This window comes from Cetorhinus maximus, chromosome 14, assembly GCF_964194155.1.
Source record: "Cetorhinus maximus chromosome 14, sCetMax3.hap1.1, whole genome shotgun sequence".
NCBI lineage: Eukaryota > Metazoa > Chordata > Chondrichthyes > Lamniformes > Cetorhinidae > Cetorhinus > Cetorhinus maximus.
The window spans coordinates 20,049,943-20,069,738 of NC_135892.1; the positions used below are offsets into that span (position 1 = coordinate 20,049,943).

At 44.6% G+C, this 19,796-nt stretch overlaps 1 protein-coding gene across 1 annotated transcript in view; it reads right to left on the reverse strand.

The window, feature by feature from the left end:
• The window catches only part of LOC144690022 (androglobin-like), a 162,919-nt gene that overhangs the window by 124,559 nt on the left and 18,564 nt on the right, over positions 1-19,796 (reverse strand). The window contains exon 2 of the mRNA XM_078557553.1: positions 1,660-1,828. Within this exon, the coding sequence (XP_078413679.1) occupies positions 1,660-1,828 (169 nt within the window). The remainder of the gene's footprint in view (positions 1-1,659; positions 1,829-19,796) is intronic.

Sequence of the window (19,796 nt, forward strand, 5' to 3'; positions counted from 1 at the left end):
TTTCCAGGGTCAGCCTTCCCCTTTCCAAATGAAACTCACTGGTGGCAGAAACAGCAATGGAACTCCGTTTGCAAGCCTATGTTCAGCAGTGCTATTTTCAGCTTCTGCCCATCTCCATTATCAGCCCCACCGGGACCTAAGATTCCTGTTCCACGTGCAGGTCACTTACAGGTTGACTTTTGAAAGTTGAAGCATTTTTGAAGCCACCAGGGCCATCCATAAACCAAGATCAAATAGATAGAATCCCTTTTTCTCACAAAATGATGACAATGCCATCCGTCAATGCTGGAAAGAACATTTTCAACAACTCCTCAGCCATGAATCCACAGTGGCAGCTGATACTCACTCCCCAGGCTATTCCCCAATAGCCTGTGGTAGAGTCGATGGTGAACCACCATTGATGGGGGATCTGCAACAAACAATCAAATAAACTAAAAATAAGAAAGCCTGCAGCTCCTATGGTACTCCAGCTGAAGCCGATTGCTCACGCCAAGACTCCATGCACTCATCATACAGATTTGGGAAGAAAAAAAGCTCCCTTGCCCTGACTTCAGCAATGCAATAATTATAACTACCTTCAAGAAGGGAGATAAATCATGCTGTGGAAACTATCAAGGTATTTCCCTCTTCTGCATAGCAGGAAAAATCCTGACACGCATTCTCCTGAATCCTACAATGGCTAAGGAAATCCTCCCAGGGACACAGTGTGGCTTTCGACCTACCAGATGAACCTCTCACATAGTCTTTGCTGCCAGACAAATCCAAGAAAAATGCTGAGAACAACAGCAGGAACTCATCATTGCATTCATCAACCTGACCAAAGCGTGTGACACAGTAAATTGTGAGGCTCTATGAATTGCGCTCCAAAGATTTGGATGTCCAAGAACTTCACCACAATGCTGCAAATACTTCATGATGACATGACTGCAACTGCCTTGAGTGGGAGATCTGAAATGGACACCTTCAAAATCTAGACCAGGTCAAGCAAGGCTGTGCCTGTACTATTTACAATCTACCTGACAGTGGCTATTTGCCTCATCAAAGATCAGCTGCCCTTTGTTGTTAGGATTAACTCAACTTCCAGATGACCAACATTACAGGGGAGGATAAAGAAAATGCTTCAAATACACTCTGAAGTTCTCCTTGAAGCGTGACAACATTGACATTAATGACTGGAAGGAGCTTGCTTCCAATCATTCAAAATGGCGACAACTTGTTCATCAAGCTGCATCATGCTTTGAGTCACAATGTCTTAATGATGTGTCAGATTGGTAGCAGAGAAGGAAAGAAAAGGAAGCATGTCCTGCAGTCCAGATCCCACTACCTCATGGGACATCCAACCCCATGTGGCCAAAGATCTATGGGGCGAGAATTGGGCTGTTCAGGCACAAGAAGACCCATGGCAGAATCTTGTGATCCTGAGTAGACATCATTCTTGAATCAAGGGACAGCCAATGATGACGAGTGGGTTGACTGTTAGAAGTCTCAAAATAGACATGTTCAACTACTGATATGCCGACATTGCCTATATTCTGAGGATAACTAATGAAGTTGTGTCTGTGTACACAGCAAATGCGGTTAAAAGGGAAACATTAACTATCAGAACTACAAGGAGCATGATTTACAAAAAAACATACTGGTATAATTAATGGGACTTACCAGACTAGGACTTTTGATATTTTTGTCCTTTTCTTTAATTGATTTAGTTACGTCCCATTTCTCAGCATTCATATCTGCTTCATTCCACTCTGGCCAGATAGGATATCGACCTTTTCTGGATTCAGTAATTCCCCCTGTACCTCCACAGCTCAGAACAAATGAAGCAGTACTGAAGAGAAACAAAAGACAACACAAGGACAAGTATTTATGGATGATGTTAAACTCATGATTCCAGAAGTACCTCAGGAAATAAAACTCAGCAAACCCAGTAAGTCATCAAGAAGAGGAACAAATTTTGCAGACTTAAACATTCATAAAGGACTGCTCAGGTTCTTAAAGAACACTGTGAATTCAAATAACTGCCAAATAGTTTTGTTTGTTGCAAAGTAAAATGGTATAAATGTAAAACTGCTGGCATTTTAAACAGGTTTTTGAGTAGGTTATTTGCGGATCCTTCTTCCACTTGTATCTTCTTCATCATTTCTTTCTGCACTTTGAACAAATTGCATTAGAAATACATGTCCAGATAAACATAAGTGCCAAAATTCCACAGGTCGTTGAGACCATAAGTTGGGAGGCCTTGAGACTTGATAAGACACTAAAAATATGAGCATATGAATCTATGTACCTTTTAGCTCAGTGGCAGGCCTGAATCCTATGTAGTATCTCTGCTGTGCTTTCCCTTCCTAAATTACCAACCTAGCATGGGTCCAAAACAATGTAGATCTTTCCCAACTGGGTTAGCTCAAAGAAATCAGATAGATGGAACCCGCTTCCTTAGAGAAAGAAGCAATAAACCTGATGTCACTTTGGGATTCTGTGACAGGTGAACAGGAAGGATGAATCTTTTCACCAATCCTCAGTTAGCCTCCCGTGATACACGTCCATGCTCCTTTACTGCTAGCAGGTAAAAGTGCTTTGTCTTCGCTTTTAGATGGATGGAAAAGATTCCATGGCTCTTGTCAGGAAGATATAATAATTCTCATTATGTTATTGGGATTTATTGTAGAGTAAAAGTGGGGTTTGTGTCTATGGGCCTATGTGTGTGTGTGACCTAATTGAATTAAAGGCAGCTGGTCTGAAGGCTTTGATGTGTCAGAAGATAAACTGGGTTTGAAATGTTAAGTAGGTAAACATGGGAGAAGTTGTAGAATGTTAGAGGTAAAGGGAACATTTGTATTTTAAATAAACCAGACTAGCTTGGATTCAAAGAGTAAGAGTGAAATACTACACCTAGCCGGGGGAAGTTAAGAAACAGCATGTTTATTTTTCCCAAAGATTACTGGTAAACTTGGTACTATGAAAGATTTTTATTATTAGAAAGATAAAGTCCAAAGACATAGTGAAACAATGGGACTTTGCATTCAAAGGGGAAAATATGTATAAAGAAGCGAAGGCTGTGTGTAAGAGTAGGCATTCTAAGATCTAACAAGTGTGAAATGCCTTCAGCATCTATGCCTCAAGCTGCTGTCGACAAAGTACTGAAGTGAGGAAAACTCACTTTGAATTGGATTGTTCGGTGTATCATATTTCTTTGCCTGGGTCTTTTAAAATCTTTGTGTCTTACTGTTGCCGTAACGAAAATGAACTGGAAGTTAGATTAACTAGGGGTTTAGAAGTTATCATAATTGTAATTTATAGATCTATGTATGTATTTAAAATAATTTCTTCTATTAATAAAGCTTTAATTTAGTTTTGTAAGTAACCTATAAGACTTGGTGTCTTATTACTACTGAATTCAAGTTATGCATCTCGAAATTTACACAAATTGCAAAACAGTTGTGGCAGTTGTTTCAAGTTTCCCTTTAGGATTTGAGCAGCTCAGCATTTACCATCGGCTGTGCCATAACAGCACTATTTCGAAAACAGTAGGAGAATTATCTCTGGTGTCCTGGCCAATATTTATCCCACCAATCCTGCGGTCATCCAAGATTTCTGTGCTCCTCCAATTCTGGCCACTTGTCCATCTCCCACTCCCTTTACCCCACCATTTGAGAGTGTACCTACTGCCATCTAAGCCCAAGGAATGGAATTCCTTCTTTAAACCTCCACACCTCTCTCTTCCTTTAAGATGCACCTTAAAACCTACCTCTTTGACCAAGCTTTTAGTTACCCTTGCTTACATCGCCTTCTTTAGCTCAATTTCAATTTTAGTCTGACTATGTTTCTGTGAAGTGCCATGAGATGTTTCATAACAGTATATAAATGCAAGATGTTGCTGAAATAGGTGAATTGTTGATCCACACAACTCATTAGAAGCCTGATAGTTAAAAGCCATGAGAGGTCCAACTCAAATGTACATGGGATTGCCATCCATTTCCGCTGGCTTCCCTCCACAATTAAAAATCGCCTCTTAAATATTGGATCCTTAAGTTATATTATTTTCTTTAAGAATATCAATATCTTCCATCACCTATAATTAAAATTGTGTTATCCTCTGCATAGCTTAAAATAGTTTGAACAAAATTCTCACAGTAATTCAGCCTGCAGTTCAACAGCTACACTAAATAAAGCACAGTGATTGCTGGATGAATCAGACACGAGTCACTGCGGAAACTGGTGACACTGCCCCATTGATACTTGGGGCAGTTCACAAGCTGTCAAGTGAAGGGAATGAAACATCTACAAATCACTCATTTTCTGGATAAATATGTGAGTTAATTGTAATTATCTGCTCATGCACATATCAATTGACACAATCACCTCTACCCACATACATCCTCCCAACCATCTGCATTCACTCAGTCAGATGCTGTAGTCGTTACAGAAATTTGTGGCTGTCTCTCATGCTACATTGTATTCACACACACAAACGCTTTATAATTTATGGGGGGGGGGGGTGGTTTCCTGGTAGAACTGGGACATGCATTTTATTTTTATTAAAACTGATTTCCGAATGGGAGAGCAACAAACTTGAAATATTTTAAACTTATTAAAAATCTCTTGCTGAGATCTATCCCACTTGTGCTGTGGCAAGGAGCCACAGGGAGATCCCTCCCCTCTAGCTGAGGCTGGCATAATGCTAAAATTGATGAAGGAAATACACTCATATTATCCAAAATAACCCAAGATGGGTCAGGGGCACATCTCTGCAACAGGGAGAGTTTGTGATCTCACCTCAGACCTATCCCCAAAGAAAGGCCTCCCTAGGAATTCCTTGTTTAATGCATTCCTGGTCTAATATAGTTCTCTCACTTTGTCTGTCTGCAAATATGCAATACTAACAAGGGTTAATGAGCTCAACAGCCTTTCTCTTTTCATATCTTGAGTTTCTATGTGTCACTGTACTTCTGAATATCAGGAATAGATAAGTCTGTCCTCTTGCCCCGAGATGTATCCTAATATAATAATAAGAAATTGCAGGTGCGTGTAACAAGTTTAAAAGAGCAATCATGTGGACTTCAATCTTCATATAGACGGAGCAAACTAAATTTGCAGTGATAGTGTGCAGCACACGTTCATAGAATGTACACAAGATAGTTTTCCAGATCAGCATGTTGAGAAAGCAATTAGAGAACAAGCTATTTTAAATTCAGTTTTGTGCAATGAGAAAGGGTTAATTAACAAACGTGTAGTAAAGGGGCCTCTAGGGAAGAGTGACCATAATATGATAGAATTTTACATCGAGTTTTAAGTGATTTAGTAAAGTCTGAGATTAAGGTGTTAAATCTAAACAAAGCAAACAATGTAGGTTTTAGGGGCGAGTTGGCTATGGTAGATTGGGAAATATGACAATAGAGAAGTAATGGATAGCAATTTAGGAATTAATTTATAATTTGAAATAAACATACATTCCTTTAAGGCACAAAAACCCTCACAGAAAAAGCGGTCCAACCATAGCCAACAAGAGAAATTAAAGATTTCTCTTTCTCTGAGTAGATCAAAGAAAGAGACTTGCCAGAAAAGTAATAAGCCTGAGGATTGTATGGATTTTAGAATTCAGCAGAGGATGACCAAGTAATTTACAAGGGATGAAAAGAGAATATGAGAGTAACTCAACAAGGGACATAAAACAGATTGTAAATTTCTCTATAGATATGTAAATAGGAAGAGATTAGTCAAAGTAAACATGCGCTCATTAGAAGCAGTGACAGGTGAAATTGTACTGGGAGTAAAGAAATGGCAGAGATATGAATCAAATAGTTTGTATGTATCTTCATGGTCGGAGGCACGAGAAGCATTCTGGAAATAATTGTGAACCAAGGGTCCAGCGAGAATGAGGAATTTAAAGAAATCAGTCTGAGTAAAGAAATAGTGCTGGAGAAATTAATGGTATTAAATGGTAACAAATTCACTAAACCTGATACCCAGCATCCCAGTGTTTTAAAAGAGCTGGCTATAGAGATATTGGGCGGGATTTTCTGCAGCAGCGAGCGTCGAGGCGGGTGGGACGGGAAAATTTGGAGAGCGCCAAAAAGTCAGTTTCCCGCAGGCGTAAAAATAGTATGAAATTTTATGCTTCCAACTTTCATGGCAGGTTGGGTAGCCCACTGCACCATGTTGAGAACCGCATTTGCATGCATTTGAATCTCATGAATACTCATTAAAAATCTAGCTTGCCAGAATCACGCCCCCACACCAAATGAAATGGCCATGTCGGTGGCTAATTAGATCAGCGTGCTTCACAGCTCAGCATAACTGATGTGCACCTGGTCAACAGCAGTTCACTCGCAACCTCGAGGTGTGTGCGCGCAGCACTCGCCTACCTTTCACTGTCCTGCCTTCCCAGCTGCTCCAACTTCGTGCCAAGTCTGTGCAGGCAAGACCAGTGGGAAATCAAGTGCGGAGGCTCAGAGCCATGAGAGACCAGCGGGAAGGTGGGAGGGCTGGTCGGGTTGGAAGGCAAAGGCTTGACTGGGATCGGGGGAGAGAGGAGGTGAAACAAGGCAGAGGCATGGGAAGTTGGCTGGAAGGCAAGGGCTTGATTGGGGGCTGGGAATGGTGGAGGAGTGTGGCAATAGAGCCCAGGGAAAGAGTGCACAAAGACACATGACTTGGGGGGGAGAGGGAGGATGACTGAAGAAGAGAGCACAGAAACACATGACTGGGATGCGGCAGTGGGGGTGCGGTGGGGAGATGCTTAAATTAGGACCAGAAAGCACAGTCGGTCCAAGGGATTTATGCTCCAAGTATACTTGGAGTATTGTGTTTGGCATTGCCTGTCCTAGTCCAGGGAGGGGGAGAGCCTGTCAGTCCTGTGTCAGTTGTGTCCAGCATGGTGTGCAGGGTGTGGCCAGTCCCTCACACACATCAGTCCTGGGAATTTATGGCTTGGTACTGGACCACAAATGGCACAGCCAGTCAGGGGAGCCATCTGCAGCCTGTATGTGGGGAACAGGTAATGTAGGGGGTACACTTGATGGTCTCATGGCAGGGGGTGGGGTGGTGGGGGAGTCTCAGTAAGTCACAGTCTAATGGGCCTCAGGATGGGGAGGGGTCAGGTCTACATGGAGCATCAGGACATCAACATTAAACGTTCGGGGGAGGACAGGGAGAACAACTGCAATGACTGTAGGGTTAAGGATTAGAGGGGGTGGAAGGAGTGTGATTAGAGGGAGGGAAACGTGTACATAATTCTCTTTCTGCATGATGGGTTTAGCAGTCACAGTGGGGTGGGGGGGCTGGAAGCTGGTCTCATAGTTAAGCCTCAGCACAGCCATTTTTCTAGCAGATCCAATGACGCAGTTGAAAAGCAAAGTATGAAAAAAAATCGCCTGGGGAGGGCTTTCAGGGCTTGTGGGAGGAGTCAACTAATGCACTTGTGGCTGATTGAAGGGGTACCCTACTCATTTCTGCTTTTATAAATGGAGAGGAAGGCACAGCTGAGACAGGTTAGGAACAGTCAAATTTTAATTTAGGAATTGTTGCATCTTAACTCACATTGTGCATTCTTACAAGAGCCTATTCCCAATTGGGGCCATTTTTTGATTGGCTTACAAAGGCCTTTTGTCCGTCTCTTAGCAAATCATGAGACTCAGAAGGATCCAATTGTAAAGGGGCAACGGCCAAAATGCAAAGGGATTCAGTCTGACAATGCCCTGATTGAGGCTGCTATTGCCTGGGAGCACTCAGTCAGATCCAAGCCCCTGTGTGAAAGCTCCGTCATGCCTATGGCATTTGTTGGGGAGTGCTTGGGGAGGGGGGGCCCAAATGGTGATCCTCCAAGCAGTGATAGTGCTGCAAGGGATGATGTAGGTATGGAATGGCTGGTATGAATGCAACCAATGGGTTTCACAATGACTCCCTAGCTTGCAACTGGAAAGTGACCATTGCAGCCTTATGTTCATTCAAGTTTCTGTTCAATGTTCCCGCAGAAACAAGCACGAGTGCATAACAGATGGAGCAGCCAACATTGCCTTTTTCCTGACAATCAGGCAACCGAGGAGGAGGAGGAGGAGAAGGGCTCATCGTCGTCAGATTGGGCAAAGGGAAGAGCCTCGCCCTGATGAAGAAGCGCCAGTGGGACATCCTCAAGACTCTGAAGCCGAGGCTGACAGATCCATTCAACGGAGGCGCTTTGCACGACCAAGGATGTGCCGAAGATGCTTCACATACATACAGATGAGCGAGAGACAGTGCCACAGACACCTTCGCTTGGGGAGGAGTGTGGTGGCTCACATCTGCCACATTCTCCAGAAGGAGCTGATGCCGCAGGGACTGGGAGATTATCCTTTGCCAGTGGCTCTCAAACAACCACTGCTCTGAACTTTTATGTGAGTGGCTTGTTCCAGGGCTCTACATGGAGACCTCTATGGGATTTCACAAGCATCTGCTCTTATGTGCAGCCAAGAGGTTACCAATGCCTTGTTTCACAAGGCACACAATTACATCCAGTTCTCCCCAGAAGAAGCTAACCAGGCTGCCAGAGCAGTGGGCTTTGCAGTGATCTATGGATTCCCGCAGGTGCAGGGTGCCATCGACTCCACACATGGCTTTAAGAGCTCCCCAAAAACAGCCAATACAATTCATCAACAGGAAAGGGTTCCACTCTCTCAATGTGTAGCTGGTCTGTAGTCACCAGAAGCAGATTATGCAGGTACACGTGAAATACCCTGGAAGTTGCCACGACTCATACTTCTTGAATCATTCGCAGGTGTCACAGGTTGGCTCCTTGATTACAAAGGTTACCCGCAAAAAAAGTGGCTGATGACGCCCGTTCGGAAGAGAGATACAACAATACTCATTCTGCAACACGCTCAATGATTGAGCAGACCAGTGGCAGATTGAAAATGCGTTTTCGATGTCTAGACAGGTCAGGCGGCGCTCTTCAGTACTCTCCCCCAAAGGTCTCCTGCATCATCGTGACTTGCTGCGTTTTACACAACCTGGCAATCCAAAAGGGGGGATGACTTGGCAGAACGAGAGATGGAGGAGCTGCAAGTCTCTTCCAATGAGGAGGACATCGATGAGGGCAAGCAAGCTGAGTCTCCAGAGGAAGAGGCCAAAGCAGACGCCAGATGAAGCAGGTGTGCACGTGAGAGGCATATACCACCAGATTCCAGGAGGATGATGATGACAACTAGCTCATACGAGCCTCTTTCATCAGTGCCCTCCATGCTGGGTAATACCCTCGTTGAGATCCTCAGCAACTCAATGAAGCATATTTATCTCTTAACGAGTAATTACACTCTCGCGTCACAATGTCCTCATCCTTGGAAGACAAGGTAGCTTCTGGAGCATGTGGCCTTTCTGTTATGGGGTAATAACTCCAACAGTGCATTTTGTGAACAGAGTAAATAAGGTGCAGCCTCTTCAAGCATCTGATCAATGTTTCAATACCTACAGCAGCCTTCAAGAGGCAGGGGCAGCACTGCAATCCTCGTATCAGTATGCCTGCAGTGTTGCAAGACACCTCAAGAAGGACAATCGTCACTCAGTGGTTCTCATCCTGATGTCTGAGGTCTAACCTGAATCTGCACTGCAGTATCTCTGCACAGGCAATTGCTCATGCAAGACAAGTGTTCAGGCTCATCATCATACTGAATCCCCAGCAAGAGATCAATCTTAAGGACACAGTCATCTGTAACTCTCAGTCATAGATGCGAGCCTGCACTTCTGCTCATTTTCAGTGGACTCTGGAGGCTTCAACAGCATCATAGTCTGATCTCTGTCAAACACTCATGACCATGCCTCCGTTTGGAGTCTCCCAAGTTCCTGTACAACCTAGCCTTGGCATCTGTGGGCTTGAAAATTCTGACACTTCTTTTAGACATTGAATACTCACATCTTTGATAATAAAGAGCACATATCAGATGTATTGGAGCTTCACTGTGATCCCATTTGAGACTCCACATTTTTATTCCACTGGTCTAACATATCCACATGGAATCCAGACACATTGATGCCATTGTAACGAGCACTTGCCCAGCACAGCATCCTCCCATGTCAAATTGCGGCATCAGTGGCTGTTACACACACCTCCAATCTAGCATAGTTTTAGCCCTCTAGCAAGAATCTCAAGGCTCAACATATGTCAGCAAGGTCCATAGCTCTGCATCATGCAGGTGGAAAAGTGGAGACTTCTACTGGGGTGATGTTTAGGTGTACACGTGGACATGAGATAACGCTGCAGGCCTCCAGGAGCGCATAAGAGCAGAGTTTTGATGAATATGTAAACCACACTCAAGGCTGGCAGACATTACATGGAAGCCAGTGAAAGATGCAGCAACTGAGATTGACTGCAATGCATGTCACCATTCAATCCTCTAAGATCCACATTGAGCACTCTTCAATGCAGAAGTATCAGGAGACTAAACCAGCCAGCAGCTTCCAAACTCATGAGGCAACATTATACGAACCTCTGAAGCAGACCTCAGAGATGCATTGCCCAACCACAAAGTTCTTAGAGCCAAAGGCTTTTCTCATGTCGCCACTGTGCAGAGAATGGTCAGGCGCTATAATGAGATGGTGTGAAACACCATACACTGATGCACAAGATGGGACATTTGTGAGAGGGTGGGGCATCTGTTACACTTGACTGACTATAAAGCATATCATCAGATTGAAGAGACATTCTAGATAAATTGACAGTAATAATTTCTATTTATATATGTGCAAATTAAATAGATTATGAACACCCCTGCCACCTTTGTGCTCTTGGTATTTCTTATTTTTTCTTATCCTAACGCAATGTCTTGGTGCATCCCTGACATCCACAGCAGAAGTGGAAGCAGCCTGCTGACTGCTACACCCTGTTGCCTGTGATGACCTTGGCAGGCATCCTGTGGAGAGCTCCAGCCTGTTTTGGGTCTCCTGCTGTGGCGCAGGTGCATCCTGGAGTTGATGGGGTCACAGGCAGAGGGGATTGGGAGTGGCTGTACACTCTGAGTCACCTGGGTGGATGACCCCAGGGTGTCTGGCTGGTGCTCCTCCTCCATATGGGTGCCCAAGGACCCCTGCCTGACTCCTTGAGGAAAAGGGGCACCTGGAGTAAAGTTGAGGTGCCCCGTCCCCCTCTTGCCTAGTCACTGATGGATCTGACTTATGGCTAGAGCGAAGGAGTGTAGGTCCTTGTGCAGATCAGGAGCAAAGTTCTGGACCAAGGTCTCCATGGCGGTCTGCAATCCTACCAATGTTGACCTCGGTGTGCTGGCACATTGGTACAATGGCATGAGACTGAACGCAGACTGATTCCTCTATCCTCCATTCTAATGTGGTGGCGGCCTCTGATAACCCTACCTGCTATACCCGTGTCTGTTTTTGCAGCTCCAACATCTGCGTTAGGGCTGAGTTCACAGGCTCATCATCTGACTCGGACTCAGCAGAAGCTTGGCCTTGTGCAGTAGTCCAAGTGCCACTGAACTCGGGTATCCCTGCCTCCACCTGCTGTGGACCCAAATCTGTACTGAGCTCACCAGATGAAGACCCTGAGCTTGCCCTAGAACTAGGTGCCACTGAGATGTGCGTCTCTGTGCTGGTGGAGGGTGCGGTTGGACGCTGTGATAGCTTAACATCTAATGGGTCCTCAGGATCCTCATCTGAGGTGGTGTGGGGGCTGGGGCTGATGAGCTGGCTGTTGGTGGCCCTCTTCTTCTCCCTGCTGGCGCCTGTTAAAGAGAGAAGAGATAATGAGTCATTGGCTGCACAGTGACCAACATTACAAAGCACTCCCAGTTTCCGAGGAGCTGTTAATTGGTCCTCACTGGCTTGGAGATGCCAATCTCACCTTTGGCGCAGGCACCCTGCAAATGCCAGGTGGGCTTCTGAGCGTGTGAGCTGAGAGTGAGAAGGTAGACTCAGCCTGGTGCAGTGGAAGAGATCCTCTTCCTGCACTGGATGGCAGTTCTCTTCTGGGGCACGTTAGCGCTCACCGCCCTGATGATCTGCTCCCAATCCTTGGCGGTCCTCCAATTCCCATCACGAGGGAAAAGTATGTCCCGTCAGTCCTGACTGCCTGGAGGAGTGCCGCTAGTGTGGTGTTGCTAAGCTTCAGAGCAGCGTGCTTTGTTTTCTTAAGGGCCATTCTACTGGTCAGCACAACAAGTCCCGGGCTGCAGAGAGAGAATGGGTGAATGGGTGCAGTTTAAATATGGCTCCCGGAAAGATGAGCCATTGAGTAATGATGTGCTTCATGTTCATGCATATATAATGAGCTGAAAAGTGGGCAATCTGGCGTGGAACCCTACTACGTTGGCCAGCAGGAAATGCGTCGCCTTTACACCTGCCATTACACATAGTCTCCGGAGCGGAAAATTCCACCCATTGATTGCATTGGTTTTGATCTTCCAGAATTCTTAGATTCAAGAATAGTTCCCAACGATTGGAAAATAGAAAACATAACACCGATACTTAAGAAAGGAAGAAGAAAGAAAATGGGGAACCAAAGGTCAGTTAGCCTAACATCAGTAGTAGGCAAAATGCTAGAGTCTATTATTAGAGAAATGGTAATAGGGCAACTGTAATAAACTTGGAGTACCGGGCAGGTTTCTTGTAAGAAACAGTAAACTTTATTTACAGAGCTCCCGATGAAGCTACATGCTTGTACTGAGACCAAGGCTAGAAAGCTCCATCCCTAAGACTACCCGCACTTAGGGCTGATTCGTCTGTACAGTCACATGATCCCCATAACAGTATGAAAGGTTTAACTTACAATTACTACATTCCCCCCCCTTTAATGTTATCTCTCATTTACAAAAATATCTCAACCCAAATCATATACAAATATATACAGTTCATGCAATTATAGATTTAGTCTTTGAGGTGGTTTTCTGATTCGGGTAGAGCAACACAACTCTACAACTTGAGATTCTTCCATTGGGTCAACTTGACCGGGAACTGCAGCATCAGGGACATCCTTTGATAATGGCGGTTCAGAATCATTTACTTCAACAGAGGCACCAGGTATGTCTATTCTTTGTCGATCTGGCATCTTAGGGATCAAAGCTTCGAATTCAATTTCATGTGGAGTAACTGGTTGTTGGGGTGTCTCTCTACTTCTGAGATGATCCACATGTTTCCGAACAATCCTGTTTTCCACTTCCACCTGATGTGACAAAGGTCCTATTTCAGAGACGATTGGACTAGGAGCCCATCTCGGTCTAATTGCAAAATTTTGCACAAAAACTGTCTCCCCCACAGTAAATTTACGATCTTTACTGTGAACATCATGATTCACTTTCTGACTACTCTGGTTTTTCTTCACCTTCCCCTTTAAGTTAGGGAATACTAGACTCAGTCTTGTATGAAGGTGATGTTTAATTTGCAATTCAGAAGGAGTTGAACCTGTAGTTGCATAAGGGGTCGTGTGATAGCTGAAACAAAATCTTGAAATTCATGTTTCTAAGTTCCTTCGGGTAGTTTCTTCATGTCTGTTTTAAAGGTTTGTACTGCTCTTTCTGCTAAACCATTGGATGAGTGATGATACGGTGCTGTTTGACATGTTTACTCCCATTTAGGTTCATGAATCTCTGGAATTCCATATTAGTGAAAGTAGTACCATTATCCGAAACAATGACTTCTGTTAGGTCATGTACACTAAAACATTGGCTCAGCTTTTCAATAGTTGCACACGATGTAGGTGAGATTGAATGCGCGTCGATGATCATTAATAACATAGTATCTAAAAATGGACCTACATAGTCTATTAGTAGTCTAACCCAGGGACGACCAGGCCACTCCAAAGATGCAGTGGAGCTGAAATGGGCAACTTCTGCTGTTGCTGACACTGGAGACAGTGTTGAACCATTTTTTCTATATCACTGTCTATACCTGGCCACCAGATATAACTTTGTGCGAGCATCTTCACTTTCGAAATGCCTGGATGTGCACTATGAAACTCTGTCAATGGTGGTTCCCTTCCTTGCAGAGGGATGACGACTCCCAATAACAAGACACCGTCTTGACAACTCAGTTCAGATTTACGAGCACAGAATGGTTTTAATTCTTCAGAGACCTGTGCATTTGACCTTGCAATATCTGTTCTCGGACTGTTGATAAGATTGGATCCCGGTTTGTCCAATTTTTTATTCGCACAGACTGGCGAGGACTTCAGAAAATTCAACACAAGTACAATCTCTTGAGGTACTGGAGCATGTGTAATACTATCTGGCAAAGGAAGATGATTGAGGGAGTCTGCATTTGCTATATGCACACCCGGACGGTGCATAAAATTGCACTCGTATCCTGACAAAATGAAAGCCCACCTTTGAATTCTAGCAGAGGCTGGGAGTGCCTTATCTTCACTAAACAAACCAAACAGTGGCTTGTGATCTGACACTATGGTGAAGTGTCGACTATGCAAATATTGATGGAATTACTTTAATCCAAATACGACAGATAAGCCTTCTTTTTCAATTGGTGAGTAACCCTTCTCGGTTGCAGAGGGGGTTCTGGATACATATCACATTGGCTTTTCAGATTTGATTTCTGTTTTTTCTTCTTGTGTTTGCCACAGGGTTTTGTCTAATCCTTCATTTTGATTTCACCGTCAGCGAAATTTCTCTCTGGTGATATTATAACTTGGTGCAGTTCGAGGGTTGAGCTACTCATTCACACCTTGGAAAGTTCCATGACTCTTCCTTCTAATGCCTCTTTTGTCTCTATCAACTGATTCTTCTGTTCTTCTGTCTCTCTTCTGTATCTTGTGGCTTCCTCTTGGAACTTTGAACACTGTTGAGTTTTTTCTTCCAACTGTTTCTTCAGTTGGTTCAGAGTGGAACTACATTCGTTTAGCTTCTCTTCATGATTTTCCCGTGGAACCAACTCTGACCTGAGGGATCCTTATATCCTTTTATCTCATTCCAAAAGACACTATCATATTCACTTGTCAACTCAGGATTTCTTCCTGTTCTAACTTGAAAACTTTCTGACCAGTTCAGTTTAATTTTTTTTAACCAATCATGACCAGAAGGCTAGGTCCTTCTCCTATTACAACAATCACTGGCAGCTGGGCTGTGTTGCCTGTATGATACAAGTACAGAGGTGATGCCTTTCACCTGCATTGCCTTTCCAGCACAAGTTTTTAGCTGAACGGTGGTTTGCTCCAAACTCGATGGCTGGGTACCCTCTCCGAGGTATTTAAAGATGTGTTCTCCCACCACTGTGGTCGATGCTCCGGTGTCAACCTCTGTGACTTTTTAAAAATTCATTCACAGGATGTTGGCTTTGCTGGCTGGGCCAGCATTTACTGCCCATCCCGAGTTGCCCTTGAAAAGGTGGTGGTGAGCTGCCTTCTTGAACCGCTGTAGTCCATGTGGTGTAGGTACACTCGCAGTGCTGTTAGGAAGGGAGTTCCAGGATTTTAACCCAGCAACAGTGAAGGAACAGCGATATATTTCCAAGTCAGGATAGTGAGTGACTTGGAGGGGAACTTCTAGGTGGTGGTGTTCCCATCTATCTGCTGTCCTTGTGGCGCCCTAGGTGGTAGTTGTTGTGGGTTTGGAAGGTGCTGTCTAAGGAGCCTTGGTGAATTCCTGCAGTGCAACTTGTAGATGGTACAACTGCTGCTACTGTGCATCGGTGGTGCAGGGGGGGAATGTTTGTGGATGTGGTGCCAAGCAAGTGGCCTGTTTTGTCCTGGATGGTGTCCAGCTTCTTCAGTGTTGTAGTAGCTGCATTCATCCAGGCAAGTGGACAGTATTCCATCACAATCCTAACTTGTGCCTTGTAGATGGTGGACAGGTTCTTGGGAGACAGGATGTGAGTTACTCATAGCATGATTCCTAGCCTCGGACCTGCTCTTGTAGCCACAGTATTTATATGGCTAGTCCAATTCAATTTCTGGTCAATGGTAAGTCCCAGGATGTTGATAGTAATAGAAGGATTCAGTGATGGTAATGCCATTGAACATCAAGGGGCGATGGTTGGATTCTCTTTTGTTGGAGATGGTCATTGCCTGACACTTGTGTGGCATTAATGTTACTTGTCACTTGTCAGCCCAAGCCTGGATATTGTCCAGGTCTTGCTGCATTTGGACATGGACTGCTTCAGTATCTGAGGAGGCGTGAATGGTGCTGAACATTGTGCAATCATCAGCTAACATCCCCACTTCTGACCTTATGATGGAAGGAAGGTCGTTGACGAAGCAGCTGAAGATGTTTGGGCCGAGGACACTACCCTGAGGAACTCCTGCAGTGATGTCCTGGAGCTGAGATGATTGACCTCCAACAAACACAACAATCTTCCTTTGTGCTAGGTATGACTCCAACCAGCAGAGAGTTACCCCCCTGATTCCCATTGACTCCAGTTTTGCTAGGGCTCCTTGATGCCTCACTCGGTCAAATGCTACCTTGATGTCAAGGGCAGTCACTGTCACCTCACCTCAGGAGTTCAGCTCTTTTGTGCATGTTTAAACCATGGCTGTAATGAGGTCAGGAGCTGAGTGGCCCTGGCGGAACCCAAACTGGGCATCAGTGAGCAAGTTATTGCTAAGCAAGTGCCGCTTGATAGCACTGTTGATGACCCCTTCCATTACTTTGCTGACGATCGAAAGTAGACTGATAGGGAGATATTTGGCTGGGTTGGATTTGTCCTGCTTTTTGCGTACAGGATGTTTTGGGCAATTTTCCACATAGCTGGGTAGATGCCAGTGTTGTAGCTGTACTGGAACAGCTTGGCTAGGGCGCGGCAAGTTCTGGAGCACAAGTCTTCAGTGCTATTGCTGGAATATTGTCAGGGCCCATAGACTTTGCAGTATCCAATGCCTTCAGCCATTTCTTTATATCACATGGAGTGAATCGAATTGGCCGAAGACTGGCATCTGTGATGCTGGGAAGCTCCAGAGGAGTCTGAGATGGATCATGAACTCGATACTTCTGGCTAAAGAATGTTGCAAATGCTTCAGCCTTATCTTTTGCACTGCTGTGCTGGGCTCCTCCATCATTGAGAATGGGGATATTTGTGGATCCTCCTCCTCCAATGAGTTCTTTAATTGTTCACCTCCATTCACGACTGGATGTGGCAGGAATGCAGAGCTTAGATCTGATCCGTTGGTTATGGGATTACTTAGCTCTGTCTATCACTTGCTGTTTATGCTGTTTGGCATGTAAATAGTCCTGTGTTCTAGCTTCACCAGGTTGACACCTCATTTTTAGGTATGTCTGGTGTTGCTCCTGGCATGCCTTCCCGCACTCTTCATTCAACCAGGGTTGATCCCCTGGCTAGATGGTAATGGTAGAGTGGGGGATATGCCAGGCCATGAGGTTACAGATTGTGTTCAAGTACAAATTCTGCTGCTGCTGATGGCCCACAGCGCCTCATGGATGCCCAGTCTTGAGTTGCTAGATCTGTTCAAAATCCAGCATTTAGCACGGTGGTAGTGCCACACAACACGATGGAGGGTATCCTCAATGTGAAGGTGGGACTTCGTCTCCGCAATGGCTGTGCGATAGTCACTCCTACCGATACTCTCATGGGCAGACGCATCTGCAGCAGGCAGGTTGGTGAGAAAGAGGTTTAGTCTGTTTTTCCCTCTTGTTGGTTCCCTCACCACCTGTTGCCAACCCAAACAGCTATGTCACTTAGGACTCGGCTAAGTGCTACTGAGCCAATCTTGGTGATGGACATTGAAGTCCCCCCACCCAGAGCATATTCTGCGCCTTCGCCACCTCAGTGCTTCCTGTAAGTGATGCTCACTGGAGAGCAGTACGTGGTTTCCTTGCCCACGTTTGACCCAATGTTGTCCCAGGGCAACTCCCACCCGACTGTATACCATTGTGCTGCCACCTCTGCTGGGCCTGGCCTGCTGGTGGGACAGGATCTACCCAGGGATGGTGATGGTGGAGTCTGGGACATTATCTGTAAGGTATGATGTCATGAGGATGACTATATCAGGCTGTTGTTTGACTAGTCTGTGAAGTAGCTTTCCCAATGTTGGCATTAGCCCCCAGATGTTAGTAAGGAGGACTTTGCAGGGTCAAAAAGGGCTGAGATTGTCGTTGTCGTTTCCAGTGCCGGTACCTGTTGATACTGAGTGGCTTGCTAGGCCATTTCAGAGGGCATTTAAAAGTCAATCACATTGCTGTGGGTCTGTTGCCAAGTAAGGACAACAGATTTCCTTTCAAGTGAAGCAGCATATCACTTGCACTTCCCTCAATTTAGTCTACTGCATTCGTTGCTCCCAATGCAGTTTCCTCTACATTGGAGAGACCAAATGCAGACTGGGTGACTGCTTTGCAGAACACCTTCGGTCTGTCCGCAAGCATGACCCAGACCTCCCTGTCACTTGCCATTTCAACACTGCACCCTGCTTTCATTCCCACATGTCCGTCCTTGGCCTGCTGCATAGTTCCAGTGAAGCTCAACGCAAACTGGAGGAACAGCACCTCATCTTCCGACTAAGCACTTTACAGCCTTCTGGACTGAATATTGAGTTCAACAATTTTAGATCATGAACTCTCTCCTCCATCCCCACCCCCTTTGCGATCCCCCTATTTTTTTTCCAATAATTTATGTAGATTTTTCTTTTCCCACCTTTTTCCATTATTTTTAAATGTATTTCCATCCATTGTTTTATCTCTACCTTTTAGCCTTTTTCGATTCCTTCACCCCACCCCACCCCCACCAGGGCTATCTGTACCTTGCTTGTCCTGCTTTCTACCCTTAATTAGCACATTCCTTAGATAATATCACCACCTTCAACACTTCTGTCCTTTTGTCTGTGACATCTTTTGGTTATCTCCACCTATCACTGGCCCTCTATCCAGCTCTACTTATCCCACCCCCCACTTAAACCAGCTGAAATTTCACTTCTTTTCTATTTTTACTTAGTTCTGTTGAAGAGTCATTCAGACTCGAAACGTTAACTGTGTTCCTCTTCGCAGATGCTGCCAGACCTGCTGAGTTTTTCCAGGTATTTTTATTTTTGTTTTGGATTTCCAGCATCCGCAGTTTTTTGCTTTTATCTCTCAAACATGACTTTGATTCAACTGCACACAAATCCTTTGTGTCATAGAAAGTTATTGGTTAATACTACTATGCTATACTTAATGGATCATCCAACCTTTGTTTGTTACACTAGATGCTGTTGAGTCACTTATTTCCTTGAAGAAGCATTTCTCATGGATAATACTCAGGCATTTGGAGCAGAAATTAAACCATGGTTTCTTAACATGGTACTTCAAAGCTGTCTGTTTATATTGGAAAGCTTATTGTTCCAAGATACAAGGAAATTTGATTATTAACCTTTAACTCTCATGATGTCGAACGTACAACTCCCCAGGTGTCCAACACACCACACTGACTGCAACAGTTCAAGATTCATCATCTCCTTCTCAGTGCAGCTAGGAAGGGTCAATATATGGCACCTGGTCACCCACATCCCAAGAATAATAGCACAGATACATTGAAGGTGGAGCTAACTAAGTATATGAGGGAGAAATTAATAGAAGGATACATTGACAGCGTAAGGTAGAGTAAGGTGGAGGAGGACTATGTGGAGCATAAAAAGCAACATGGACCGATTGGGCCCGAATGGCCTGTTTCTGTACTGCACATTCTATGTTAATTGGAAAAAAAGCAAAACTGTCCTCACTTGTGGAATTTATTACATTCAGTTTTGGGTAACTTTTGGCTGCCGCAGGTCAAGAACGGTTCGGCAATATGACAAGGGTGTATTATAAAGAAGCTGTTGGAGCTTTCACAGTCTTTGATGTATCTAGACACTCGACATTTGATGCAGTTCTGAAATGGAAAAGTGACTT